The sequence below is a fragment of the Apis florea genome, unplaced genomic scaffold, assembly GCF_048593485.1.
Source record: "Apis florea isolate Af1SG1 unplaced genomic scaffold, ASM4859348v1 contig_3496_pilon, whole genome shotgun sequence".
Lineage (NCBI taxonomy): Eukaryota > Metazoa > Arthropoda > Insecta > Hymenoptera > Apidae > Apis > Apis florea.
Window position 1 is genome coordinate 787,763 of NW_028256773.1, and position 24,234 is coordinate 811,996.

Consider the following 24,234-nt stretch of genomic DNA (forward strand, 5'->3'; position numbering starts at 1 on the left):
TAATTATTCTATTTTGAATGAATATAAAATATTTTTACTATTGTATAAATATAGGTTTGTGTATATATATATTGTATACATATATAAATTTTTAATATCTTATATAATAAAATATTATTTTATATAATAAAAATCATTTATAATGTAAAATTAATTGATTATTTTAATTAATAATATTGTTATTTTTAATTTTATTATATAATTTTATATTTGACAATATTTTGTTGCTGATTTGATATAATCTCTTATAAAAGTATGTTCTTTTTCCGGTTATAAGTTGATAAGGTTCGTACTGATTTTTCAAATAATTCTTTAAAATCCGATTTTCTATTAGAAATCATTTTATTTTTTAGTCGTATAATAGTTATATATGATTTAGATATAAATGTTCTATTTTTATTCTAGAAATTTCTAGAAAATAATTGTGTAATAAATGTTTTTCTTGTTTGTTCCAGGTTCTATTTATATTTCATTCTTAATCACAATGGTGAGTATTGAATATTTATTATTAACATAAAAATTTTTAAACTGTAATTACAATTAATTTAATTTTTATTTTGCAATATACGATATTATAAACATCATAAACATTAATAGATATATTAAAAATATGATAAATTAATATAACATAACCTCTACGTTAATATCTGAACAATGCAATAACGTATAAAATTTTTTTAGCCTCGAGAAATCAAAGAAATCAAAGATTTTCTCTTAAAAGCTAGAAGGAAAGATGCAAAATGTGAGTATTAAAGATTCTTTTATATTACTTATAATATTATACGATTATTATAAATATATATATATATTTTTTTTTATTATAAAAATTTAGCTGTGAAAATCAAGAAAAATGCTGACAACGTTAAATTCAAGGTTCGATGTTCACGATTCTTATATACTCTTGTTATTACAGACAAAGAAAAGGCAGAAAAATTAAAGCAATCATTACCTCCAGGTATTTATTTGTTTAATAATAAAGAATTATATAATTTTTTGGTAATAAAAATAATATATATTAAAAATAATAATTATATTGAATTAAAATTTTTAATAAATATTAATATATTTTTAGGTCTTCAAGTAAAAGAAGTAAAAAGAAGTGAACGTATGTAATTGATAGAATAAACTAACTTTTTAACATATGTTGTTTATTTCTCTTATTATTACATAAAAATGGGTTTAAAAATAATGAAAATTATAATCAATAATCAAAAATTGATTTCTTAATTTCAAAATTTAAATCTATTTAATTTTAGTTTTAATTTCAATATTGTAAGATTTTAATTAGAGAGAGATAAAATGCATGGTTGATTTAAAAAATGCTTTCTTCTTTTAAACATATGTTGATAAATATTTTTTCTTTCTGCTGGTGATGTAGACATTAATTTTAATTCGTCATATGTGTCTATACATATATTTCCACTATTGCACATTGGTCTTTGATCATAAGGATATATGCGATGATAATTAAATCTTATTTGACATTTCCTTGTAGTATGTTGTGTTTGTTGTTTTAAATATCGTTTTAAAGAACAATATTTTCTTTGACATAATCGAGTTTGAAGTTTCATGTATTGTGCAAATAATATTGCTAATTCATCATAGGTTTCACTTATTTCTGATTTATGATTTGATACAGTAAAAATATTTTCATTATTAGAAAATAATTTTTTAGGTGTAGAAATAGATGTTTGTTCTGTAGTAAAATTATTTAAATTACAATTAATAAAATTATCGAAATTGTTTTTTGTTAATGAAGTACTGAAATTTTTATCTGATTTTGATATTTTTACAAAACTTTTAGATTCTTTTATTTCATTTTGTAATATGTCTATTGATGATTTCATTTTTTGTTGTAATTTTTTTGAATATGCACATTTATTTAAGTTTATTTGCGATTTTAATTCTATTGATCTGTCTTTTTTAATTGAATTACTTTTATTTATAGTACATATAGAAGTATTTTCGGTTTTTGAATTTATATGTAAAATTTGATTTTTTGTTTCAACTATATTAGATGTATTTGATAATGTAGAATTTGTATAAGAATTGTTTGATCTATATAAATATTTAAAATAATTAATCTATTATTTAAATTAGATTCAATAGCATATTTATAAATTATTAAAAACCTCTTTAATTTGCCAAGAAAAGTATTCGATAAAATATCCGATTTATCAATTGCAGAATCTGAGAAATATTTTGAATCACTAGTTAAATTTTTTGTTAACAAAGAATAAGGTGAATAGCTTGATTTAGATATGGAAATTTTGTATTTTTGTGTATTGTCACTAAATGAATCTGTATTTTCAAATTTTAATTCTATCTGCTTGGAACTAATCTGTCTTTTAGAATTGTAAATATCTCCTGAATTCAATTTACATATTAATAATTGTTCATCACTTTGTCTATCAGATTTTGAAGATATTGCTAAAAATTTAAAATCTGTGTCTGAGAAACAAATATCTTTGTCATTCTAGAACAAAAAAAAAATATATAATTAAAAAATTACATTTAATATAAAATTAAATATTAATCAAATGATACCTGAAGTGAATCTTTACAAAGATTTTTTATATTTTGAGAACTTAATTCATTGTATTTATAATTTTCAAAATCTTTAATATTCCATTTATTTGATATTGGTTTAGGTACATGTTTGTACTTAGTACAAGCTGATGAAAAACATGAGAAAGACATTTTCCAAGATAATTGTTTTCTTAAATCTATATTTTTAGTAGATGTTACTATTTTATTCTGATTTGGAGCAAGTAATTTTTTCTTTTCCTAATCATAAATTTTTGTATATGTATATTTATAAAAACTAAATTATGATTATTTGCATATAACAATTTTTAATATATTTTTGTAGTACTTGTAAAGGAGTCTTCAATTTATATTTATTTTCATTTTGTTTGTTTTTTTGTTCATCATGTTTCATGTTAAGTTTTGAATTACGTGTATAAGATCTTAAAAAACGTTTTTTATAAATTTCTTTTATCTTAGAAAAGATGCCATCACTATCTTCATTTCGCCGAGTTATATATCTTTATGAATATAATTTTAGTATAGTAATCAATAATTAAATATGCATGTATATATATATACAATACATATATATATATATATATATATATATATATATATGTATGTATTATAAATAAAAAATATATACAAGTATTACATTGCACAAACAAATTATAATAAACCTTTTAAAAATATAAATGATTTGTCCATAAATATAACGATGAAACGTTATAAATAGAATTATTATAATTAAGATGATGAATAATATAAGAAATAATTTCCAATTGTAAGAATCACTTTCATTTTGATCAATATTATTGTACCTTTTCTCGGTATCAATCATTTCCAACCTTGTCCGTTTAAGTTGCATGATAATTATGATAATTTTGTTATGATAATTATGATACAAATTAAAAGATTATAAAATAAACTATTTGTACATAAAATCACTGTATTTTTAAAAATACAATTCATATATATTAAAAAAATTAATTCATTATTTATTGATAAGAATATCTAAATTGCAAAATAAAACATTTGAATCTGTTACATATTTTTATCTCTTTTGTTTTGTTAACAGATATATCATTAGTATGTTATGAAAATTTTTAAAAATAATCAAATTTATCATATCTATATAATATCTGTATTAATAAAATTAATACTGTATAATGAATTATAATTAATAAAAATTATTAAATTATTTTTATGTAAGCATTCTAAAACTACAAGTTACAAATAAAGTTATATTTTATATATTATTCACAAATTATTTTTACATCATGTATGCATATTTTAACTTAATTATATACTGTATACCAATCACTTACTAAAAAGTTATTCATTACTACTTTTTATTTTATTTAAAATTTTGTCATAACATTTTTAGATATTTATTTTCGTACATATAATAAAAAATATTTATTGAATTGATGGATATTTAATAGATTGTATTAAATATAAAATAATTATAAGATCACATTATATTATATGTGTAATAATATATAATAAATATGCAATTTAATAGGCTCTGTATAATTTTTGAAAATTGAAAAAAATTTTTTTACTTGAAAAATATAAAATATCAAATAACATAATATATATATACATATATATATATATATATGTTTATATATATAAATAATACTACAAGATATTTTAAAGCAGAACAAAATTTGGGAAAAACTACCAATTAAATTGTTGCCTGAGAAATTCAGACATTATATAATTATGATAGTTTATTGTATATATAAGTAATATTTGTTGTACTTTATACAAATTTAAACAATAGAAAAATCCCCATTTTTTTAAATTAATCTTTATCATTTTCAGAAAGCAAATTATATATGAATATAATTTTTTTGTAATCTTGCTATTCTATAATTACTTATTCATCACATTCATGATAAGTAGCTCTGCAGAAAAAAAGAATATAATTAATTTTAATTTAAAAAAAATCTAAATATTTATATAGTGATATTTATATTTATTAAAAATAAAATTACCTTTGTTTATCCATATTTCTTCGAGATAATCTCCTTCCATGCTCATGTGTAGTTAGTGTGTACCTTTTTGTATGAGGACGATTTGCTCGAAGTTCTCGAGCCTCTGTAATTTTAGCTTTTTCAACTTTTTGCATAAATTTTGTAATTAATTCTGGACAATTTAAGTTTTCTTCTGGTTCCCATGTATCATCTGCTGATGTAAATCCTTTCCAACGAATTAAAAATTCTCTTGTTTTATTTTTTTTAAAATGTACTTCTATAATTTTTTCTACTTCAAATTCTTTTTGATCATCTTTTACATCTTTTTCTTCATCTGATGCTATTACTTGTTTACCTATATTTAATTAAAAAAATTATATAACAATAAATTATTTTTAAAAATTTTCTAAAAGCAAAATAATACCATTTTCTGTTTGTTTTTTTGTATTTTTAGGTTTTTTAGATTTTTTGTCCACTTTATTTTTTGGTGATTTTGGAGAAATCTCCAACCTTTTAGCTTTAATATCTTCTTCATTTTCTGTATTTTCAGCTAAAAACTCTTCTATCAATTCTGGACAACTTAAATCCTTTTCTTGTTCCCATGTGTCAGAATCTTCACCATATCCCTTCCATCTAACTAAAAATTGACGTTGACCTTTGATAGTACGTTGACTCACAATTTTTTCTACCTAGATAATTAATTAATAATAATTATTATATTTCACTAATCTTATTAAATCAATTTACATAAATTATTTTTAATTGTATCTTATAATTTTTTAAATGAAAAATAAAATATAAAAAAGTTATATTATTAAGAAAAATATAGTATATTCTCAATACAGTTCATGAAATAAAATACAAGATATGATACAATCAATTGATTTCAACGAGTGGATTATAAATATAATATATATAATTATAAAATAAAATATTATATAAATTATTATTTTTTTATATAATTATTATTTTATATAAAAATTATTTTATGGAAAACTCTTTTCTAAAAAATTTCACTTTAAATTTTCGCGTTGATACAATTTTATAATAATTATGTTATACGATATAATAGATCGAAAGATAATATATAATATACAAAATATTAATTGTTGTTATATATTGTGTTATATTGTAGAATTATAATGCAAGTCAACGCATCAATAATTTTAAAAAATTGAAAAATTAGTTTATACTAATATAATCGATCATTTTGCGATTACTAGATTAGGTTAAGTTAGAGTTTTTCCGGCCGCCGTAAGGCGGTTGTCCATGCTAACAGGAATTCTTTTCGATTGTCGTTGTAATCGATTGATTTCTTTTTTTTTTTTAATTTTTTTCATTAGTTATGTATCATTTAATTTTTGAGAAAATTATAAAAATAATTATAAATAAGAGACAATACTGGTTAGATTAATAAATATATAGTTGTTGAAAAATACTTGGTAACGTACATATAAAATAATTTTTTAATGACTCTATTTAGGACTGACATTTAATTTTTTTTTCATAATTTTGAAACATATTGTAATTAATAACTAACAATGTTTTTTTATTGATAATATATCAATTCTTTAATAAATATATGTTACTTTTGTAACTAAATACGAATATATAGGTTAACTTTTGCATTTTTTTATAGATTAAGATGAACTTTCATAGAATAATTTTTCTATGTTATTATGAATAATATAATTTCTACGTTAAAATGAATCAATATATCATATATTAATTTTATGTCCTATAATCATATTAGCAATGTTTAAAAAATAAGATGATAATATTAATTAATATTTACTTTTTATGTATTATTTTATTTTAAATTTTTTTACTTATTATTCAATAATGCAACAATTTAGCAATTTATAAATAACGATTTAATGAAAATTGATAAGTACAATGATATATTATTATATGATATATATAATGCATGTTATGTGTATATATATACGGTGTGTGTGTGTGTGTGTGTGTGTGTGCGCGTGCGCGTGCGTGTGTGTGTGTGTATAAATATCATTAGATTTATTTAACTTTCTTGTAAAAACAATTCGTTTTATGAGATGAGATTAATAATCATGTCTTAAATATAATATCTTTTTTTATGATCGCAGAAAACCAGTCAATAATGTATACTTATAGATGTATCATGTAAACATATAATTGTAATATATATATAATAAACACAATAAATATGATATCTAACATACCTCATATTCTTTTTCATTATTTCCTTCTTGTTTTGATAAAGATGTTTTTTGATCCTCTTTTTTGAGTCTCTTACTAGGACCAGCCTTTCCGACATTCTTATTTTCTTCTTCTCGATCTACAGCTTGAGTATCTTCAATTTCGGACTTCAGAGTAGAATTTTCAGTTGTTTCTTTCTGACTATGACGATTACGTGAGGGACGCTTTTTGGGTGTACCTCTGCGCGGTGATTCCGCGTTTTTATTTTCCTTTCCTTTCTTCATTTCGTTATTATTGTCAACTATGGTTAAATGACCGACGCCATTTTCCTCGGAATTGCTATTACTTGTTTCAGATTTAGTGTGCTTAGTTTTCATACTTAATCTACGCATACTATTTTCACAACTAAAATTTTTTTATTTTATTATGAACTTATAACTTATAAATTGTTAATAATATTCAAACACTTCTTTATTCATATAATTTTAATGATTTTATTCTTTATATTCAGAAACAACACGAAAATGGTTTGGCGGGTTATACTATAGTCTGAGGTCTCAAGCACCATATTGAAACAAAGATTTTAATACAACGCACTTTGTTGAAATAATAATTATATGCATTTTTAAAATTTTTTTAAATTATAAACAAAATAAATATGTATAAAATTTGATTAATCTAAATTATATTGTAATAATATTTAAATCCTATTATTAAAAAATTAAAAATTTCTTTTTTAAATTTCATTTTAACCCCCTTGAAGTTTAAACTTATTATTCCTACATGTATTTTATTTTTTAAAATTAAAAACTACATTTTTCAAAAATTAAAATTTTTATTAAAAGGTATTTTTCTTTTTTTCTATTTTTTAGTAAATAAAAAACTAAATAATTTTAAATTTCATTTATTTTATGATTTTTATGTATGATTATAAATTAATGTAAAAAATTGTTTATTTTTTGTTAATTATTTTAAATATTATTTATAAATGATTTTCAATAAGTTTTAAAATAATTATTTTGAATACAATATTGACTTCTATTAAATTAATTAGAAAAAACTATTTTTTCGAAATATTAGCCATATTCTTAAATATATAATAAATTCTTAATAAAAATTATATAAAAATTATATAATAGAAATATATATGATAATTAAAAAATATGAATTGATAATATAATATTACTTTATTATAGAATAAAAATTATGATTTAATAATATAATATTATTAAATTATTAATATATTATAGTAGATTTTTCTCCTTATTACAATAAATTATAATATTTGAATAATTTTATTTAAAAAATTTCTTTTCATAATGATATTATAATTAAATATAATAAAATATTAAATCAATATTTCGTTGCTTTGGTAACCAAACATCAATTTATTATTTCTTGTATCATTAAGACAGTACGTTTTACAAGACTTTTATATAAACATTAATATTTATAATAATTATTATTTAAATTATGGCTAAGTCTGTAACTACATATGAAAAACCTTTACCACATATAAGTAAGTATAATTTTCGATTATGTAAATATAATTTTTTAAATATTATAATGTTTTTTTTTTATTTTTTTATTTATTGAAATATTAAATCGAAATATTATATATATTAAGAATAAATTATCATTTTTGAATTTCTATATCAAATATGTTTTTTCATAATAGGTTTAGCAGATTGGTATGCTAAGCAGTGGGATCTTCAGCAAAATGCAGCTTTCAAAAGTGAAGATGCATTTAAATTAAGAAATACAGGGAAAATTGTTTGTTCAGAGACAATGGTGAAGACTATTTGGGATACTTATATGAATAATACCCGTCTTGCAGATAGGTAATGAATATTTAAAATTATATCTAAGAAAAATTTTTATCTCAAATAAAATTTTTATTTCAATAGAATATTATGTTTATAGAGTAACAGAATTATCACGTTGGAGAGATTTATTTCAGAATTTGTTAGACAAATTAGTTGCAGAAATTAAATTATTACGAGATGAAAAAGTTGATACAGAAAAAGAAATAGAAACTTTAAATTTTCCATTACAATTAACAGCAGAATGTATTTCTATGAGAGATAGTCGTAGAGGAACAGAACTTACATATGATGAAGCTGATACAGAATTGAAGAAAGAACTTTGTGTTATTGAAAATATTAAAAAATTATTAACTCAAAGGTAACTATAAAAAAAATCTGTATTTAAACATATGTTTATGAATATATAATACTTTATATAGAGTGCAAGCTTCATGGGAGAAGCTAAATCGTTTAGAAGAAGTAAGATTTACAATGCAATTAGAAGTGGAAGATAAGGATGAAACTATTAAAATAGATAAAGAAAATCTTAATTTAGATAGAACATGTGCAAATATTAGCTATAAACCAAATGCATTAAGAACTCCAAAAGGGTAAGAATAAATATTTATATACACTGAAATAAATATAAATATTCTATTTTTTTTAGTTCAATATCATATGAAGCTTGGTTAGAACATTGTCGTTATGTTAAAACTTTAGCTGATAATGAATTAAGTGATGTATATACTTTTCGAGAAGCTTTGAACGTAATGCGTGAACGTGCTAGAAACGATATTAAAGCTCAACAAGACGCAACGGATTTTAATTTACGTAAAAGAATATATCAGACGCAAAAAGCTAGAAATGAATTAGAATGGCAAAAACTTAAAGTAATTATAATTTTTTAAATTGAAATTATTATTAACATTTTATATAATAAATATATAAATTTGATTGTTTATGTATATATATACGTAGATTCAAAAAGAAATGGAGATTTTACAGAAAGAAATAGTGAGACAAGAAGATGCTTTACTACATAAAATTGATTCAATAAAATGTGCACAAACAAGATTAGAAAATCGTACTTACCGTTCTGGTTTTGAACTTTGTCGTGATGAAGCTGAATTAGGTTTAAAAGATGAAGTTTTAAATTTGACACAAACTGAAAAAGACTTAACTAAAGTTTTGGAAAATTCAAAGTATGTATAATAATGCAATAATTTAGATAATATATTTTAATATATTTTTCATAAAAATGACTAAATATATTCTACAAGATATTAATATATTTGTGAAAAACCTTGTTGTTGATTTTAACAACAAACAGAAAAATTGGTACATAAAAATGTTAATGCACATTAATTTTTGTAATTATTTAGATCTTATATGTAAAAATTTTCTAAAGGTTTCCCACGAATATATTAACATTTTATGTTTGACATATATATTTATTATTTTCTAGAGGAGCATATAATAATTTGGAAAGTTTACTTCTACAAGTTGATAGAAATCTAGATGACAAGCAACATTCTTTAGCAACAGATGTGATGTGTTTAGATATGAGAGCAACATTAAAAACAGGAGATAGAACACGATTGCCGAATGAAACAGATCGTAACATTGTTCTTACACGTTTGGAAAAAGAAATACCACTTGAATCATGAATTGATTGGAATTTTTATATAAATTTAAAAAAAATATTCATCAGATATATAAAATATCTATTTATTGTATTATTTAATATTTCCATTGTACACAACTTACTATTTATGCATGTAATGTTTGTATATCATTTTTAATAGCATCTGGATTGGCTTTAATTAAACTGTATTCTGAAATAAATAAATCTGTCAATATTGGTTCTAAAATTTTTACTGCTCTTTCATGTAATTCTCCAACTTTCTTTGGATCACCATGTTTCATTTCAAATGTAATATAATTTATCCAAACATTTGTATTATTTTTGCCAAATTGTAACGTTGACATTTCATAATATTTTCTTATATGTTTTAATGATATTTCAGGTTGCATAAGTTCTAATTCTATCATTTTTTTATGCAATTCAAAAGAAAAAGGAGGTTGTAAACAAAGATTATCATATATTTTTCGTGCTTCTTGTATACCTAAAATAAATAATAAACATCAATCAAATGTAATTTTATACTTTAATTAAAATTACATACTTTTTGTTAGAACTAGCCATTCAATGTAAGTAGGTTTTATTTCTTGAGCAATACTTGGATGTCCTTGTAAAGCTGCTTGAAAAACTTGTTCAGTTTTTTCAGGAAACTTTGCTTGTACATGTAGTATTTTTATTTTCCATAGAGGTAATGATTTTTCTGCAAGTATTTGTGTTGCCTAAAAAATTATTGATTATGCATATAATATCAATATAACATAATATCAATTAAAAATAATTCCTTATATAATTGTACCTTTAAAAATACAGATTCAGCTTCTTTTTCTTCTCCAATAGCAAATAAATATCTTAATCTGGCATGCCAAAGACTTATACTGTTTGATATAGTTTCAGTTGCTGTGTTTAGAATTTCTTTTAATTTATTTTTAGTTGTTTCATCTTTATCTTCAATGCTTAACATATTAATCTATAGAAATATTATTACAATTAAAATTTCTTCTTTTATATTTTATTTAATAAATATTAATTAAATATCACAAACCCAATACAAATAATATTTTTCTTTTAATTTTTTTACTTGATGTGCTTGTGATAAAGCAGTTTTTAATAATTTTCTTTTAAAATTTGGTAGAGCTCCAGGTTTTTGATTAATTTCTATTAAACATTCTATGTACAAAGACCACATTTCTTCAGTTTTAATTTTCTTAACTACTGTTTGGTAAACTTTATTACAAGATGTTATACGATCTCTTAATGATGTTTTTTCTGAACTATCAATTTTCATTGTTGTATTACTGACAGAAGGTTGAAGAAGTCCTTCTAATTCTCGTCGAGCCATTGTATCCCACATTAGAGGTTCATGAGTATATTCTTGTATCATATCACTAAAAAAGTATTAAAATCAAATTAAAAATAATTAACAATTTTAATACACAATTTTAGGTAACAATATTGTGTTTACCTAAGAATTTTATTTTGTAATTTTTCTGTATTATTATGATTCTTTGCAATATTTAATAATTCTATTATAAATCTAATATCTTTAATACGTTTTGATGCTTGTTGGTAAATGATATAAGCTCTTTTTAGTCCAATACTCATATCATCATCAATCTCAGTTTGTACTGTATTGTCACCATTATTTTCATTCTTCTGATCATTAACTAATACCTCATCTAATTCTAATCTAAATCATAAAATTAATATTTAACGAAATAAAAATAATATAAATATTAAAAACTTATAAAAGGTGCAATGATTTACTTGAAAGCATCAATAAATAATAATTGAGAAGTTGGATGTATATGCAAACCACGAAGAAGAAATTGACGTGCAATCTGTTTATTTTTATTTTCTTCTAATTCCCAACGTGCTGCGATATGCCAACATTTAGGTTTATCTTGATGAACTTGTAACATTCTACCTAACATGTGACTAACATTGTTGTGAAAATGCTGCCACATTTTATATTCACATTTATATTTACAAATTAATAATTCAAGTAAGTATTTAATATTTAATAAAAATATTATAAATTAAATACTTACAACATGCTTACAAAATTTTATGTAAGCAATCCAAAAACGAATATCATCTTGAAATCTAAATATTGCATCTTTATACAAATGATTTATTTTATTTATAATTGTATAGTCAATATCTGATTTCTTTTGCATAATACCAAGTTTCTATTAAATAAAACAAATTTTTATATTAAAAAATTATACTCATAATATATTAAGTTATAGTTAAATATTGTCTTGCATTCTAACTAAAATTTTATCTTACAAGTTATTTATTTTTTGGATTTATTCTATTTTTTGGAAATGCCTTTATAAATCAATAAATTTTATTTAACATAAATAAAGCAAATATTAATATTTTATTTTATTATTTATACAGAAATAAAATTTTTAATATAAATCTTACAAATTGGACAGTTTTATTCTTACGATTAGGATGCAAGACATTATAATTATATTATAATTAATTTTTTTAATTATTTATTAATATGTAATAACATACATCTCTGCGTTGTTTAATTAATTTAAGTAAATCCATTTCATATTGTATATATCTTAAATAATCTTCTTTAGTTTTCATATGTCGCTGAATTTTGTATTCATATTCTTTAAGTTTTTTTGCGATTCCTCTATATAATTCATAAAAATATTAATTCTTTTTTGAAATACATAATTTATCACAGAATAACCTTTTCACTTACCGAATTTCATTTTTATCAAAAATTTTAATTCTTTCCATTTGTTCTAATTCGGGAATCATATCTTCGCATCGTTTTTCCACAAATTCTGCCATTGTTACTTTTTTATTTAATTAATGGAATATAATTCAATATAAAAATAATAGAAACACCTTTAAGCATGTACTATTAGTTATACAAGCAATTCACACAATAGACATACTACACTGATAAACTGATATCTTGATACTTTAAATATTTACTTGTTCTTTTACATATACATTATGTATCGATGTAAATGAATAGGCGTTTTATTCATATTAAAATTTAATACAAAATACTGACATGTATCAATCGATGATATTGAATTATAATAAATTATAATTAATAATAAATCGATAATAAACTATATTTAATAATAAAAAAAATAATAAAAATTTTTATAACGAATGTAATAAATTATTGATTTTATTATATTATTGATTAATAAATTATTTATTATATTACATTAATAAATTATTAAAAATTAATAAATTATTTTATTAAAAATATTAAAAATTATAACATTTAAATGTTTCATTTAAATATTAGAGTATTAAATATTTTGATACGATGATAAGCCATAAATAAAACACAGAATTAGAATAAGTATAACACAAGAAAATAGTGAAAGAAGCATAAAGATAAATAAAAATTCTGTAATCAGCGCCAAAGTGTTGCAAATGAAATTTATGAATACTAAAAATATATTTCTAAAAATATTCAAAAGATGGTACTAATGCTAAATTCTTATTTTCCTTTTATTGCGCTTTCAGAGAAATATCTTGTATACTCAAGAGATGGCGTTGCTATCTTATTTTGCGTTCTATGTTTTCGAACAATTCTTTAATCGTCGTCGACAGATGGCGTCATATGTATTACTTTCTATTATATTTTTGTCTTTTTTTTTTTATTATTTGCTCTCCTTGTTTATGTAGTTCTTGCAATACCGTGGAGATGACGCCACTTGTATCGATTTTTGTTATAAATCTCTATCCTTCTCTCATTATTTGCTCTCCTTATTTATATAGTTCCTACAATACTTTGAAGATGGCATTAATTATGCAATTTTTAATTTATCTCTGTCTTTTTCTTATTATTTGCTTTTTTTTATATTTATTCTACAAATTCATATATTGGAAAAATAGTATCGAGTTCTAATTATCGTATTATTATCCAAATTATTGATTGAAAATATTAGAATTGAGTACTTCTTAGCTTGATATCGTTTTAGAGTAATTCACATAAAATTATTTTCAAAGAACAATATTAAAAATTTTTTAAAAATAAATAATCTATGAAATCAAAACGATATCAATTATTAAGTTTCATGAAGAAGTGACTATCGAAATTTATTTGTAAAGAATAACATAAAATATTAAAAATAAGTTTAAATAATGTTAAATAAATTTGAGAACATAGGAAACATAAGAAAAAAAAATTAAAAAAATAGAAAATATAAATAAAATTAATATTAATAAAATTATTCAAATATTCAATATAAAACATAAAAAAAAAGAAATTAATATATGGAAATATATTATATACAAATAAAAATTATATAAAAATATGTAAAATTATATATTATGAAATTTAAATATATAAATTATATAAAATTATAAAATTTAAATGAGGAAAACATCAAAAAAGATTCAATATAAAAATTATTTTTACAAAATTATTTTGATTGCAATTTATTATTAACACATCATGTTATAAATTATTATAAATAATTAAAAATTAAATTTCCCCTTGTTCATCGTTGACTATCACTATTGTCTACCGATAATGTCTTAAATTAACTTTAATTTTTGGCCTAAAATCTTAACGCTATGTCTACTTGCAACGTTCGTATTAAGAATATTCTGATTACAATTTAAAGCGAAAAAAGAAAACTTTAAAATATTAATCATTTACAATTTAATTTAAAATCAAAGGTTACGATAGTGGTTTGGCAGGAAAAAGACTTATGTCTTGACGATACAGATAGATCTCTGATCACCAGAGTCGATTTACAAGACCTAACTCTGATTGGATACCCAAAAGTAGGAATCAATCAGAGCGCGGACCCTTGACTGGCCACCAGAAATAGATCACCAGTCTGACAATTTCTGCAATTGTTGCGTGACCTGTGGTTGAAAATGACTTGAAATAAACAAGAAAAAAGCCACAAAGCATAAAATAATCATAGGAATTTTATTTTTCAGGGACTCGTATATCTTGATACGAAAACTTGATATTTAAACTTAATCTAATTAATATTCATTTATTAATTAACATCAATGTTAAAGATATTCTCTTAAAGTTTTAGAGAGTGTCTTTAAGAAAAAAGATGAAGTTACTTGAAAATTTTGTTAAAAATTGGAGAATAAAATAAAAACGAGGAAGAGATAATGAAAATATCTTTGTACAGAATAATTTACTAATTACTAATTATATTTTACTAGTACCTGCAGTCTAGTCTATTAATAATTAATCAAAATAATTAAAAGTAATCATATTTTAGACTAGACTGCAGGTATGCGTAGTTCTTGGCTTGCCATCGCTTTTCGAAAATTATTATTAATGAAATATATTTTACATTTTTAAAATTTAAAATATTTCGAAAAATTTCTAATATTTATAACATATTTTTTTAAATGTAAAATTTGAAAAGCGATGCCAATTACCGGGTCTCACCAACGAGGAGGTGACTACGCATCGAGACCCACCTAAACCTAACAAATAAAAAAAACAACGAATAATTAATGATTAACAAATTACAAAAAAATATAAAACGTACAAAAGATATTGTGTAATTATAAATCTAAAATATAAAATTTTTTATTTTATTTTAAAATTTTACACTGATCTTTACAAAAGTTTTACAAAGATTTTTTTACATTTATCGCACGCAATTAATCCCACGTCGTCCAACGATGAGGCTTATATTTAAATCTTAATCTATATTCTTAATACTACATCTTAAACTTACGATTCATATATTTTATTGGCATCATCCGTATTAAAGATACGTTCCTATTTAAAGCAAAATAAAAAAAAAAATAAGAGAAAAAAAAGCAAATGGATTGAAAATATGTAATATAATTCATTTTGTGTCAAGGAAGGTATCTTTTTACGGAATATGCTTACAATAAACTTAATATAAATATTTATCTTACATTAAACATAAAATTAAGACTTAAATTTAAGATTTAATATTTAAAACTTAAATCTAATTTTAAATTAAAACGCAGATATCTTACTTAAAAATCACATAAAGAAAAAATTAATTAATTTTAAGTATAAAAAAAATAAAAATTTTATTTTGATATTTCACATAGAAATTTCGAATATTTATTCAACTATTTCATAATTAAAAATGCAAAAATATTGACAAATTTTATTCAATTTTAGCAAAATTGTAGAGAAAAACTTAATTTTAATTTTGACAACGAATAATTATTTGTCATTTATTCTAAATAAATAAACTACATTTATATCGTAGTAAGAATATTAATTTATAATATTAAATAAATTAATATTCTTACTATAATACAAACGATTTTATGTAATATTACAAGAGTTTAAAATTCAAATGAATAAACTTTTTAGCAGTATTTTCTTTAACAAATGTTTTAATATTTAGGGGCGCTGAAAAAAAAATGATAGCCAAAAAAAGGCTACAAAGATCACATTTGTGATCCATTTCCACAATGCTAGTGGAAATATTATGGGCATTTTATAAACGCAACGCTACTTTTAAAAACGCGATTATTTTTTAACGCAACACTACTTTCAAAAACGCGATTATTTTTTAACGCAACACTAATTCTTAAAATGAATTTAATGCAAATGAATTGAAAATTAATATTCCTATAATTAAAACTCGAAATAAAAAAAATTTTTTAATACTATTTTTTAAAAAAAATTATATTATTAAAATTAAAATTATTAAAAAAAAATCGCGATGTCTCATAAAACGCAACACTAAAGCAAACGCGATCGTTATTTATTCGCAATTCTAATGCAAACCGTAATTTATTTATCGCAACATTAATTAAAAAATCGCGATTGCCCATTTGCCCATGATAACTGTACGTTGGGCCGGAATTCACATCGGCCATAAATACTACTACTACTACTACTACTACTGCTACTACTACTACTACTACCACCATTACTACTACACTATTACTACTATTACTATTACTACTACTACACACTCTAAAACGAGCATAATGACAAAGTAGTAACAATGACTTCCCATTCTTTGGACCCAAAAAAGATCCAAAAAATGAGAAGCCATTCGTTGCAGCCCCTCTTCGCGACAGTTTGTCGGGGCCTCTTCGATCTTCCTCCTTCGGGCGCAATGCCCGCTGAAACTTAAAACTAGGCTCGAGATTTCTTAATCACGAAAAAAAAAAAAAAAGAAAAAAATAGACTAAATCGCGAAAGCTGAGTGCACATGGACGACCAATAGTCATTAATGACCATTGTCCGCACATGCGCAGAATCTCGAGCGCAACGTTCGTTTCGCCCACTCCGCGATCGCGACCGCGAAATTCGAAAAATCGATATAAGTAAAACCAGAAACGAGTGATCATCGATGACCACTCGTCTCAGCTTCGCTCTCGATTTTTCAAATCGTATTTCCTGAAACAGGTTGTCACGCGAAAACGCGCCTACCCGACCAGAGACTGTGACAACCTGCCCGGCCCTACCTACTTATAATTAACAGACATACCAGAAAGTATACTACCTATCCTACCTAACCCTATATTTAAAAAAATGGCAAAACAGGTACACCAACACATTCACTCCACGGTTCTCACACATTACACCCGGGTGCAAAAAGCCTACACTAGGGAGAGCGTCCCGGGACGCCTCCGACACCCGAGTTTGATACCACTTTCACACTCTAACTTTACGTACCATTTTCCTGAAATCGACTGACGATGGCTAGTGATCATTGCGTGTATCGCGAGAAAAGAATCTATATCTCGATTATCGATAAAAATGGTATTATTAAAATTTAATAAATTTGGTATCAATTTACAATTTATAATTTTGTAATATTGACAAAATTGTACATTGTATAATTGATAATTAATGGAAAAATGAGAATCGTAACGACGCAATTCCACAGCCTAACCACACACACACACACACACAATGTGGAAAATACGTCGTGCACGATCACTAACTCATCGTCAGTCGCCGATAAAAACTTATAAATTATGGTCATCGTGCCCATTGCCTCTCTCTCACCCAAGTAACACCTGGGCACGTGAGTGAGATCGTGGCAATGGACACGGAAGGGGTTAAACCTGAAAATCCTGATCTAAAAAAGATATTATAAATATTTATTTTTTCTCGAACGGACTAATATTCTTTATCTTATCATCTATTTTTACTTCAAATTTTATTTAATGACTCTAATTTTATTAAATATTAAAAGTATGATATGTAATAAGCAAAACAAAAAAAAAAAAAAAAAGTAAAGTTAATATTAATAGAAATAACCTCAGGCGATTCCTTCATCAAAACATAGTTTCGAAAATAAAAAAATATTCAATATTATGTTTTGATTCCGAAATCTACCTGTCGCGATATATCTTCTTGCACATTTTCGAATTCGAATGAAAGAAATAAAATTAAAAATTTTATATTTCGTATCATATGATTGTTAATTGAAAATCGAATAATTAAAAAATGTTACTATTGTATAAAGCAAAATGTAAAAAAGAAAAGAAAATTTTTATTTTAAAAAATTAAAAATTAAAAAAACGCGATGTGCAAGAAGATCTAGCCTGAGCTAATAAATAAAACACAAAAAAATGTTACTACTCACGGATATATAATAAATATACCCGTGGTCATTATGCTCGTTGCAAAAATCTACGTATACAACCAGTCACTCGTGTCGATTCGGACCTTTCGTCCTACGACATGATTGAGTGACCGGAGGAACATAAATGCATGCGACTCACCGTTAGATGCGAAGAACATTGGCAAGTGCTATCATCGTGTAGGAGGATGTTGCAAAATATCTGTAACAAAAAGCGAAACAACATAATTTAAAACATAATTCAGATTGTTTGAAAAAAATGAAGTAAAAAAAAAAAGATGATTAAATTAATATTAATAGTAAAATAAAAATTGAAATTCTAATGCATTTTAATAAAAATAAAAATGGTCTAATACAAATATTTGAAATTTAAAAATTAAAAATCTAATGATTCTATATTAAGATAAAAGAATAAGAATTTAAATAAAATGAAAGATTATTAATTACCTCTTGGCGTGGTGGATGATCGCCTTATTATCTTGAAAAAAACACTGACTCTAAACGAATTATTTAATTCGTTGAACAGACCACTGATTCTAATTTCGCGTTATTCATTAAAGAATTTAAAAAAACTTTTACGAAAGCAAACACTGACTCTACTGACCGCATTGCGCGCGGTTATAAAAATTTGCTGAAAAAAAAATTGTATTAATGGGGGGGGGGGGATGGGATAGAAAAAGAAGTAAAATATTCTTTGATATTTTTCCTTCTTTTTCTTTCTTCTTTCAAACATTTGTTTAAGAAAATACTGCTATGAGTTATAAGATACTTTTTTAACATTCAGAAATATTTATGAATTATTAATTTGAAAAAAATACGTTATAATTGTTCGCTATCAAAATTTATATTATATTTTTTAATAAATTATGTCGCGAATTATAAATATTAGAAATTTCTTGCAAAATAATCAAAATGTTATAAGCTAAGCATACAATATAATAATAAATATAATAATATAATAACTTAAATGTAAAAAAGTAAAACTAGTGTAATTCTTAGCTTAGCATCAGTTTTTAAAAACTAATCATTCTAATGTAATTCTATTACAACATTTTTATATATAATATTTGCAATACGAATAATTTGATCAAATATAAAATGAAAACCGATGCCAATTACCGGGTCTCACCGACAAGGAGGTGACTACGTCGAGACACAAATAATTATAATTATAAATTGTGACAGTTAAATTAAATATTAAAACAAATTAAAAAAAAATTGTAAATTAAAATCTAAATCATATTAAAAATTGAAAGTAAAAGTAAAATTAAAGATTGAAAGTTAAACGTAATTAAAAATTTTTAACTAAAATTAAAATAAAATTTAAAAATTGAAATTGAAAGTTAACAATAATAATAAAAATTTTACAAATTATAACAAATTAAAAATTAAAAGTTAATAATAATAAAAATTGAAATTAATTAAAAATTAAAAATAAAAAATTAATCAACTTAAAAATGTTAGTATAAACTTAAAAAAGTTAATATAAATTAAAAATTAAAAAATATAGAATATATAAAGAATAAAAGAATAAAAAAATAAAAAAAATAAAAAAATAAAAAAATTAAATCAAATTAATCAACATAAAAAAATATAAAGTACCTTAAAAATTAAAAAATATAAATTAAATAAAATAAAAAGTAAAAGCAAAAAGGGAAAAATGTATATATAGTAAATATAAGAATAAATAATAAAAAATTATTCTTTATGTTATAAAAATTCAGTTAAAGTGTTATAATTTCAATGTTATCGCGACGCGAGTTCAATAGGAAATGATTATACTCTCTCGTTCTCTCCTCTATTTATACAAGCGCGTGAACAAAGTCGAACGAAAATATACGACCTTTTTCGATTTTATCAAAATAGATTTTTCGAATATATTAATCAATTATTTATTAATTTTTTACATTTTTATTATTAATATATTAATTTTTATTGTTAATTTATATAATAATTAAAATAATTAAAATATATTTTTAATAAATAAAGTAAAATTTATTATTATATAGTATATTTTATTAATTTTGAATTTATAGTTATATTAAAAAATTCTAACTATTGTTTTATATAAAAAATAGTTATAAAATAGTCACAAATAGATTTTTATGATCAATAATTTTTAAATTTTTATTTTAATTTATGCACTGAAATAACTTATTAATTTATAGTAAAGTAAGTAGATAGTAAATATAATAAATCACATATATTTTTATAAATTTTAAAATTTATTTTCTATGATAATATTTTTGAATTTTTATTTTTTATTGTTTATTGCGAATAAAACATTCTAATTGTTATTTTATAAGAGATATTTATATATTTTATAATTAGAATAATTTATAAAAAATAATTATAAAATAATTCTAATTCTAAAATTAATTATAAATAATTATAATATAATTTATAAATAATTATAAATAATTATAAATAAATTAATATATTAATGAAATCTATCAAGAAATTTTGAGAATAATTACAAAATAGTCACAAATAGATTTTTATGATTAACAATTTAATAATTTTTAGATTTTTATTGTTATATTATAACGTTAACAATTTGTTATGATAATAAATATAATAATTGATGTATTTTTACTTAAACTAAATTTACATTTTTATATTAGTTTTTGATTTATAATTTTATTAAAATATTAAAATATATTAAAATATTCTAAATATTTTTTTTCTTAAAAAATAATTATAGAGAACTGTAAATTAAATTGATATTAGTTAATCATAAATAATTATATTATAAAATAAATAAAATGAAAGGAATATTATTTCAATCTTTTAATTTATATAAATAAATATTTTATAATAATTTATAAATTTTTTCTTATCCATTCAATTTCGAATTTGTGTGAATAATCGTGATATATATAATAATTGAATTCATATTTTTCAAATCAAATTATATTCAAACATTTAAGAAAAGCACAAAATTAAATAATGAAATCTATCAAGGATATTTTGATATTCTTCCTCGCATTTATAATCATTTCTTTGTTTTTAAAATTCTGAATTCATTTTTCAATCAATATTTATAATCGTTAAATATATAAATTACTAAAATTTGAAAATTTTGAATTTTTTGAAAATTATATAATTAAAAAATATTATTATTAAAAATACAAGAAGATTTTTATATTATTAATATTTAGAAAATATTTTATGATGTACAAAAAAACCTAATGAGCTAATAAATAAAATATAGAAAATGTTATTAGTTACTTACTGGTATAATAAATATCTTAGTCATTAGATTTGTTGCAAAAATATACATATATAATTAATTATCCGACTTTTTTCGATTTTATGATATGATTGATTGATTGGAAGAATAAAAATGCATGAGATTCATTATTATATACGAAAAACATTATTATTGATACAGTTATGATTCACTAGAAAGTTGTGAAGATTATCATTGTATAGAAGAATGTGGAAGTCATCTTGTTCTCTTGAAAAAAGCACTAATTCTAATATATGCGAAATGAATATTTAAATAAAACATGATATAATAGAAATAAATAATTAAAAATTATTTATATTTTTATTTATATTATATTTATAAAAATTATTTAATATTCTAACTCAATATATAATTATAAACAATAATGAAGTTATAAACAAATAAATTAATAAATAAATTTATAAATTAATAATAAATTAAATAAAAAATAATGAATAAATGAAAAAAATAAAGGAGTAAATAAATGAAAAGATAAATAAATGAATAAATTAAAAAATAAATTAATCAGTGAAGGAATAAATAAATGAATAAAGAAATAAATAAATGAGATAAATAAATAATAAAAAACAAAATCAATAAATAGTATATATATATCAGTAAATCAAAATCAAAAATTGTATATATATCAGTATTAAATTTTAATTGAAAATAAATGTTATAAAAATAAATGAAAATTATTTGTTACATTATAAATAAATTTTTATTGCTAATTTTGTTAAAATATTAATTTAAATCTATATGTCACGCAAGTTCAATAAGAAATGATCTTTCACGATCTGCTTTGTAGAACTTATAGAAGGTCGTCGCAATTGTCCCGAAATTTGGCGAAGATATACGTTCTTTACCGATTGGATCAAAATCGATAATTTGAATAAATCAATTAATAATTTAATAATTTTTAGATTTTTATTGCTAATTTATGATTTAACGATATTATATGAAATAATTAATATATATTTTTACAAACTAAAGTTTTTTTTTAAATTTATTATTTTATATTATTTATTATTATATTATATTATTAATTTTTGATTTATACTTATTATTAATTATATTAAAATATTTTAATTATTATTTTATGCTAAGAATAATTACAAAGTAATATAAGTGGACTTATAGTGGCTAATAATTTAGATTTAATTTAATAATTAATAATTTCTTAAATTTTTATTGTTAATTTACGTATCTAACAATTTTTAACAATAATAAATTTAATAATTAATACATTTTTACATAATAAACCTAGATTATAATTGTATAATATTAATTTTTAACTTATTCTCTTATAATTTTTATTGTATTCTATTCTATTTTATATAATTTTTATATAAATTCTTTTATTTACTTTTAGCCTCTTTTTTAATTTAGCATTTTTGAATTCTTTTATATGTTTCAATATTTTTTATATATTTTACATTAAATTCCATTTTATTGATCAATGTTTATTTTAAATTCTTATGTTTTAATCTTTCTAATTTGAATAATTTTTATATTAAATTAATTATAATAATCTATTCTTATAATATTTTTAATTGGCTTGTCTTTGTGAGATTTTGATATATAAAAATCTATATTTGAAGTATATTATATTATACTTTAATTTTCGCGCGATTAAAATAATAAAGAACTAGATCATTTAACCAATCAGGAAGCCGCTAAGACCCAGCAGTTAGACAAATTAATACGTATGGCGTTAGTCTACTGTAAAGAATCCTAGAGAGAGCACGTGTCCTTTCGATATAGGTATATAAAATTTAATATTGCATAATAATTTATAGATTATTAATATTTTTATTTAATTAATATATTATGTTATGTTTAATCACTTATCAAGTATTATTATATCAAAATTGAATTGTGTTTTGAATATTTTATATCGTTCTTTCAATTGTTCGCATATTTGAACATTATAGTTACCGATAACTTGTATTATCAGAAATTAGATTCAATTTTTAATTAAATCAATTAATTATTATTTTATTTTTAAATATAATTTTAACTTATATATTTATTTTATTATATTGATTATTTTTGATTATTTGTGTAGATCATTATTGGAATGGCTTCAAAGATGCAATAGGTTATGCATGTTCCAACTTTCATGGTAAGTTTATTTTAACAAAAGATGAATAATAATTATTATAAATTTCTTTTGTCTTTTTATTTATTAGTTTTATTTCATGCGTATATTCTTATATCGTCTTTTCTTAAATGTACCTATACATACATTCAATTCATATTATTTTTGTTTTGATTTTACGTTCAAGGCTGA

General features: G+C 21.3%; 5 protein-coding genes across 5 annotated transcripts; 2 read left to right on the top strand and 3 right to left on the bottom strand.

Annotated features, from left to right (window-relative positions):
- Positions 1-455: 455 nt before the first annotated feature.
- Positions 456-1,142, top strand: RpL38 (ribosomal protein L38). Its single transcript, XM_012491915.3, has 4 exons — positions 456-487; positions 682-742; positions 833-955; positions 1,073-1,142. Exons 1-4 carry the CDS (start codon positions 485-487, stop codon positions 1,111-1,113), a joined length of 228 nt encoding a protein of 75 aa, XP_012347369.1. The 5' UTR covers positions 456-484; the 3' UTR covers positions 1,114-1,142.
- Positions 1,128-2,782, bottom strand: LOC116415077 (uncharacterized). Its single transcript, XM_031919157.2, is given in 3 exon segments — positions 1,128-2,069; positions 2,072-2,476; positions 2,548-2,782. Coding segments are annotated over 3 exon segments (1,347 nt in total). The 5' UTR covers positions 2,701-2,782; the 3' UTR covers positions 1,128-1,280.
- A 1,468-nt stretch (positions 2,783-4,250) lies between these two features.
- Positions 4,251-7,084, bottom strand: LOC100865402 (uncharacterized). Its single transcript, XM_003697530.4, has 4 exons — positions 6,716-7,084; positions 4,936-5,200; positions 4,533-4,866; positions 4,251-4,442 (listed from the first exon to the last, which is right to left on the bottom strand). The coding sequence occupies exons 1-4, from the start codon at positions 7,082-7,084 to the stop codon at positions 4,415-4,417; spliced, it is 996 nt and encodes a 331-aa protein (XP_003697578.1). The 3' UTR covers positions 4,251-4,414.
- Positions 7,052-10,368, top strand: LOC100865040 (tektin-B1). The gene is made up of 7 exons (XM_003697527.4): positions 7,052-8,211; positions 8,371-8,533; positions 8,616-8,876; positions 8,938-9,108; positions 9,165-9,387; positions 9,476-9,699; positions 9,963-10,368. The coding sequence occupies exons 1-7, from the start codon at positions 8,166-8,168 to the stop codon at positions 10,162-10,164; spliced, it is 1,290 nt and encodes a 429-aa protein (XP_003697575.1). The 5' UTR covers positions 7,052-8,165; the 3' UTR covers positions 10,165-10,368.
- Positions 10,210-13,604, bottom strand: LOC100864615 (U3 small nucleolar RNA-associated protein 6 homolog). The gene is made up of 9 exons (XM_003697523.4): positions 12,865-13,604; positions 12,666-12,792; positions 12,188-12,328; positions 11,904-12,094; positions 11,602-11,826; positions 11,182-11,524; positions 10,936-11,106; positions 10,684-10,858; positions 10,210-10,623 (listed from the first exon to the last, which is right to left on the bottom strand). Exons 1-9 carry the CDS (start codon positions 12,954-12,956, stop codon positions 10,268-10,270), a joined length of 1,821 nt encoding a protein of 606 aa, XP_003697571.3. The 5' UTR covers positions 12,957-13,604; the 3' UTR covers positions 10,210-10,267.
- Positions 13,605-24,234: the final 10,630 nt, after the last annotated feature.